This window comes from Castanea sativa, chromosome 12, assembly GCF_040712315.1.
Source record: "Castanea sativa cultivar Marrone di Chiusa Pesio chromosome 12, ASM4071231v1".
Lineage (NCBI taxonomy): Eukaryota > Viridiplantae > Streptophyta > Magnoliopsida > Fagales > Fagaceae > Castanea > Castanea sativa.
This window is the reverse complement of record NC_134024.1, coordinates 9,242,168-9,249,376: the sequence shown is the minus strand read 5'-3', so window position 1 is coordinate 9,249,376 and position 7,209 is coordinate 9,242,168. Positions and strand designations below refer to the sequence as shown.

The following is a 7,209-nucleotide window of genomic DNA, read 5'->3' as shown; positions in this document are numbered from 1 at the left end:
ACAATTTAAGATATTCTCTTATTAATTTACCAACAAAACAAAACCAATATTAAAAGTCCCTTAATATATTATAATAAATTAATTTGCATTCATGGTTCTGCATATCCCATTGGGTCTTACATCTACCATCTCGACTTGTCACAAAAATGTCCTGTGAATACTCCTTGGACGAAGCCCAATTATACAAACATAATTTTTTGATAAATTGATCACACTCATTGGTCCCAAATTTCGAGTCGTCATAATCTCATAGGGAGTGGGGTACAGTATGATAACATTTTTTGAATGATCATTGTTTCAAATCCCATACTCAAAGGAAAAAGAAAAACGTGGTAACTATCCACAAGATACACAATACTTTTTTCTTTTTTTTGAATTTTTATTAATATGATGACAGAAAATTTGAACCTTAATGTCATTACTCTACTTATATTTAAAGCAATAATCAAATACCAAGCTTTATTTCATGTGTATTTTTAGCAATATGACTTACTTCATAATCATGTGACTTGTTTAAATGAATTATTGAATCATGTAGTTTAATGCATGTGGAGGGAGTTATAAGGGTGAAGTTTAGTTTAGAACTAGTCTAAAGGAATCTCTTCTAACCTACTACATGACGATTTATAAGACTATTAATGTATATTATTTAAAAAAGGCACAAGACTCTTTTAATGAGTCATGTGACTAAATTACACAAATATTTTCTCTTCAATTACTATGTAGTGGGTTGGAAGAAGGTAACTCCAAATCAATTTAGAATTAAGCTTTTTCCGTCTTATAAACCTCCATGTAATGAGTTTGAGCAGATTCCTCGAACTCTGTTTAAAGGATATTTGTTTTCACAACCAAATGTGTTTATAGGAGATATTGATATTTATAATGTTATAGAAGTATATTTTCATTACTCACCTTTTTTAGAAAAACATATCATCATTAGAACATTTGTCTATAATCTTAATATGCATCAATACTAGTGGTAGGTCTAGAAGAAAATTAATAAGAAATTGAAGTATCAATAGTTTGTAAAAATGTATGTTGGTAGCATTACTTTTTTTTTTTTTTTTTTGGTCCCACCAAAAAATTACATTTTGGTCTCAACTCTGTATGTTTCACTTTCCCCGTTAAACAACTCCCGCACCCTGAATTCTGATCTGAAGTGAATAGTTTTATATATTAAAAAAAAATTTTGAAAACCCCAGCGACATCATTTGGACAATTTGGGCATGAGAGATAAAAGTAGCCAATATAAAAGGAAAAGTTAGGAAGAAAAAGAGAAAAAAATTGAACTGAAAGTTGAAACTGGTGTTTTCTTAGCAAGTTCTGCAAAGTTTTTCTTGACTTATTTGACACTTTTACCGTTAAAACTACTCCCCACCCAAGCCACGGCACTTGGACAATTTGCATTTGGACACAAAAGATAAAAGTAGCCATTAATTAATCTTGCTAGGGATAAAAAAACAAAGAGAGGCTTAAAAGGAGCCAGGGAGACCGTTAAAAAAGAAAGACAAGGAAAAAAAAAAATTGGTGAAAGGAAAATGTTGAACCCAAAGTTGAAAGTTGTGTTTTCTTGGCAAGTTCTAAAGAGTTTCTCTTTCACTTGATAATTTTCCTTTTTCTTCAGTGGTCAGAAAAAAAAAAAAAGTCTCCCATTTCCTTTCCCATGACCTGAATTGAATACCTTTTGCTTTTCTAAGTCTTTGTCTCTTAATCTGACTTCTCTCTTTATAATAAAATAATTAAAAAAAAAAAAATGTATTCAGTTAAGACATTTGCTGATTTTTCTATTTTTTTGGTGTTACTTTTAGGCTTATTTTTCCACCGTAATCAATATCTTTGAAAAACTATTAGCTATTGGAGCCAGTTATATATATATATTTTTTTTTTTTTATATATATATATATATATATATAAATTAGTTTATTCTTTTATTAAATAAGTTGGTAAATTGCACTATCCCTCTTTTGAACAAAATGATACTCGCTTCCAATATGGACATAGTGAAACTCCTCATTTGAGATTTACATAAATGTAACATATAAGTTCATACTCGTTTTTTTTTTTTTTGATAATTTGATAGAAAGGAGATTTGAAGTTTTGAATCTTAGATATTTCCGTTTGAAATACTATGAGGTACTAATTAATTAAGTTTCAAGACTCTTGACTATAATCTTTCACATCATAATAACAGATCTATTTTTTTTATTTTAAAAAAATCATATTTGTTAGAATATATAATGATTTTATCCATTAGATTATTAGAACTCTATTTAAGGTGTATCCTATTATATTCTTATACACTTGATCAGTTATACAACCCTTCAATTAACGACCAAAAAAAAAATTAGGGTGGAGTGTTATGCCATAAATCTCATGGGGGTATCAGTTTATAGATATTATTGTTTGGAAGTCACAATATGAGATAGCTTGTATTTATACACCCTCAAGGAGAAGTGCCATTTGTTGAGACAATTAGGGGAGCACTTTTCTGTGAAATCTCATTAAAAATTGGTGTTACTCAAAGTTAATTTATTAAAAGAAAGAAAAGGGCAAATCACAATCTTAAATGCTTTCTTAGGAAATGTTGTCATGACCAAGAGACTACAATATTGCATGTTTTAAGTTATTACAAATGGGCTAAAATCTTGTGGAATTTGTTTTCGATTCCTCTGCCAATCAATTTCTTCTCCTCTAACATTCAGGACTGGTTACATGACTTTGAGCCTGTGGAATCTCGCTGATTACCTAGAAACAACCATACCTTTTGACAAACCATCGTTTCTCCGAGATTGCATCCATAAAATAGAACAAAATTAAGTTTAATATGGGGCCAACTAAAACATAAATATTCTGAAGAAACTTGGTTATTTATGGAATTTGGTACAAGTAATTTATTGAAGGCAATTCAAAGTCCTGCCACACACAAACTGTTTTTTTTTTTTCCTTAAAGAAAAAAAAGTACATACAATCTCATCCTACTATAATATTAAGATCAAGTGTAATCCAAATTAAAGCTTCCACCGCAGCATGGATGTGAATCCATGAATTAAAAAAAGCATGTAAAATCATAGGTACACTACACACGTAATCTTGCACAATTTTTTCTTATTCTCGAGACCTACACAAGGTAAAATAATAGCCATTAGGTTGAAAAATTAAAACCAATTCAAGAAAATAAATAGTTAGAGATATATCTAAATCGGAAAATATTCTCAACCTTTAGTAACAGAGCAGTTGCCTTAGGTCTGAAACATCCTTTTCAACCTTGCAATATTCAGCATCATTGTCACGTAGAACCAATCATTCAAGTTGCTCAACAACCGGAAATATAGATGTCTCCAAGAACGGTTCCACATCAAAGAGCCACAAACTCCCCAAAACCCCACCGTGAATCCAAGCCCCATACCAATATAAAGACATTTCAGGAATTCATCTTCATCTTCTTGATTGTTTTTACTACCATCTTTAGGTGACTCAGCATTTGGTTGCACATCTCCTGGACACTTCGGTGTAAGTGGAGGGCCACAGAGTGCAAGATTGCCGATGAATCCAGAAGAGTTAGCGGTTTGGATTTGAGTGCCAGTTGGAATTCTTCCCGACAATTTGTTATATGACAAGTTCAGGAAACTCAGAAAATTCAAATCAGCAATGCTAGCAGGAATTGGACCAAAAAGTTGATTACTCGACAAATCCAAGGATTCTAACTGTTTCAAACGACCAATCCCCTGAGGAATTAGTCCTGTCAACATGTTTCCTGCTAAGTTCAATGCTTTCAATTCTGTAAGACTGAAAATCTCAGCTGGAATTTTTCCGGTTAATTTATTACTTGAGAGATCAATACTTCTCATCTCTCCAAAATTCTTTCCATAGACGTAAGACTGTCCTTTCCAACTAACTATTGTCTTGAAAACATAATTGCCCCCAACAAAAAATACAAACTTAACTTGAGTGCCATCCACATATGCATAATCACCTATATTAGTAGGCCTATTATTTGTATTTTTAAAAGTCATGGCAGTCAAATTATAAAGGCATTGTGGAATATTTCCTGAAATATTATTTTCAGACAAGTCGAAAAATTGAATATGTGCTAACTGGCATAGTTGTAGCGGTATGCATCCATGAAACTTATTGGATTGAAGGTTAAGAATGACCAATGATAACAGGCTTTCTCCCATCCAAGCTGGTAGTTTTCCCGAAAATAAATTGTCTCTTAGATTTATAAATGATAATTTTGTGCAATTTTGTAATGACAATGGTAATTCTCCCAAGAAGCTGTTGTAGCTCAAATCTAATACCATAAGCTTTATCAAAGACCCCATAGAGCTAGGAATTTCTCCAGACAAATTATTGTTGGCCAAATTTAGAACTACTAAATCTTGCCATTGCATGAAACAATCAGGGAGGTCTCCAGATAACTGGTTGTTTGAGAGATCAAGGTAGAAGGATTGCACCAAACCCAAGCATAGCAAAGAATTTAAAAACCCCGAAAGCTTATTGTTGGAGAGATTTAAATAAGACACAGTACTCAGGTTCCAAAACCACGAAGGGATGGTATCTGAAATTCCGCTATAGGAGATATCGAGGTGGTAAACTAACCGTTGAGTACTTAACCATTTTGGGAAATCAGGACCCAAGTTACAAGATGACAAATCTATGGAACGCAAATGGAAAGGGGGCACCCAATCATTGCTGAATTTTAATGTCAAAGAATTATTAGATAACCACAAAACCTTTAATCTGGAAAGATTTGAAAAATGTTGTTCAGAGATTTCACCTTCCAAAAGATTGGAACCAAGATACAAACTCTGTAGCATAGATAGGTTTCCGATGCTTTTAGGCACTGACCCCTTCATTTGATTCCCCTGTAAAAACAACCGCTCTACTGAGTATTGCACGCACCCAGACAAGTTATGGGTGAGCCCTACTAGTTGTCCACTCAGTTTGTTGTTCTTTATAGACAAAATCTGTAAAGCACACATATTACCAAAGAATTTTGGAACGCCTCCTTCAAGTTGATTATCATCAAGATAGAGAAATCGAAGTGAATTCATGTTACCGGAAGCATCTGGAATTGAACCTCCTAACTGGTTATTAGAGAGGTCAATATCAACTAAGCTAGTACTATAGTTGAACAACCACGGAAATATTGATTGACTGACACGGTTTGTAGAAAGATCAATTATAGTGAGAGATTTGGAAAAGTTGATATGGGGGAGAGACGAGATATCAACCACGGGCGGAAGATCACAGCTTGCCAATATCAACCCTGATAGTTTTGGGAGACGACTCAAAACTTCTAACCAATCATTGGCTATACTGAGATTTGTGGAACTTAGGTCAAGTTCATCTATTGAAGACAAACGAGAGAGCCATTCTAGATTTTCAACGATTTTCAAATCATTATTATCCAGATAGAGATTTTGCAAGAGTGAGAGGTTTCCAAGTTGATGTGGAATTGGCCCATTGAGATTGGCCTCAGAGAGATAGAGGGATTTTAAGTTACCAAGAGAACCAATAAACTTTGGAATATGACTTTGATTAAAATCATTGTAACTGAGATCCAGATAAGTCAAATAAGGCAACTCAAGTAATGAAGGACTAATCATACCTCGCAAACCAGATGAATAAAGGTTTAGCTCAAGTACATTGCCTGTTTGGCTGTTGCAGTGAACTCCTTCCCAATTGCAGCAATCCTTTTCATCTTCACTCCCCCATGAAGAGAGCCTGTAGTAGCCATTAACAAAGCCTTTTTTGAACTCAAGGAGGGCTTGTCTCTCCTTCTCTATGCACTTAACGCTGTCATTTCCAACACCTGAAGTGAATCCATGGGCTGGTTTCAAATGCAGGAAAAGTGTTAGAAATGCATAGAGAAGTTTTATGGACCTTCCACCCATGACCTTTATCATCTCCTATGAAGAGCAATTAAAATTAGGATCAAGAAGAGAGGAAGCACAACTAAAACATTTAGTGCAACAAGTCTGATTTTTTTGTTTCCCAATTACTTAATAAGCTCTCAGTATCAGAATCCCCAGCATACTAAACTATTTATAGCAATAGCTGCATGCAACAACAACAACAATAATAATAATAATAAAAAGATTAAACAGGGATCAAAATCAAGCTGACTCTTTAAGGTCTTTGATTTGAATTTAAAATGACTGAACTTTGATCTCATTCTTTTGCAAGCCCTTAACCGCTGTAAGACTTTCATACTTGTCTGTAAGACTCAACGTGGCAAAACCACTTAGTTTTGGGGTTTTTTCTTTTTTATAAAGAAAATGCTAAAGTTTCAATTATTTTACCATTTTTTTTTATAGAAAATTTTGATTTGATGAGTGATTATTATAAAAAAAATGCTAAAGTTTCAATTATTTTACCATTTGTTTTTTTTTTTTATAGAAAATTTTGATGTGATGAGTGATTATTAGAAGATAAAAAAGTGATGTCAATAGTAGGCTATTAATAATTTGTAAAGCTAGACTTTGATACTCTTTTTTTTCTTTTTCTTTTTTGGTCCCACTAAAAAATTTCATTTTGGTCTTAACTCTGTATGTTTCACTCTCACCGTTAAACAACTCCCGCACCCTGAATTCCAATTTGAGGTGAGTAGTTTTATATATTAAAAAAAAGTTTTGAAACCCCAGCAGACATCATTTGGACAATTTGGGCATGAGAGATGAAAGTAGCCAATATAAAAGGAAAAGGGAGGAAGAAAAAGTTGAACTGAAAGTTGAAAGTAGTGTTTTATTCGCAAGTTCTACAAAGTTTTTTTTTTTTTTTTTTTTTTTTTTTTTTTTTTTTTTTTTTTTTTTTCTTGTTTTACACTTAATTTTACCGTGAAAACAAAAGATAAAAGTAGCCATTAATTATAAAAAAAAATTACAGGAAAGAAATGAAGTAGTGTTTTCTTAGCCATTGATGTTGCAAGGGATAAAAAAAATTTAAGTGAAAGGAAATTTGTTAGAGATATATTAGACATATTAGTCCAACATAATAGGCCCAAGCCCACCTACTATGTGTACAAGACAAGTTTCCTACTTGTACTAATAGTTTAGGGATTAATCTCCTATATATACTCATATTATGGTTCATTGTAATGCAAGTTATGTACTACACTTTTTTTTTATATAGAAAATTTACTACACTCTTTTTATATAATAATGATGTAACCATTAAGAGTTTCTTCCATGGACGGAGTTTAAAGAC

General features: G+C 32.6%; 1 protein-coding gene across 1 annotated transcript; it reads right to left on the bottom strand.

The window, feature by feature from the left end:
- Positions 1-2,964: 2,964 nt before the first annotated feature.
- LOC142618219 (receptor-like protein EIX1) lies at positions 2,965-6,034 on the bottom strand. The gene is made up of 2 exons (XM_075791123.1): positions 3,218-6,034; positions 2,965-3,118 (listed from the first exon to the last, which is right to left on the bottom strand). Exon 1 carries the CDS (start codon positions 5,907-5,909, stop codon positions 3,240-3,242), a length of 2,670 nt encoding a protein of 889 aa, XP_075647238.1. The 5' UTR covers positions 5,910-6,034; the 3' UTR covers positions 2,965-3,118; positions 3,218-3,239.
- Positions 6,035-7,209: the final 1,175 nt, after the last annotated feature.

Coding starts and splice junctions, on each gene's coding strand:
- LOC142618219 (XM_075791123.1), bottom strand. CDS start 5,909: ATGATAAAGGTCATGGGTGGAAGGTCCATAAAACTTCTCTATGCATTT.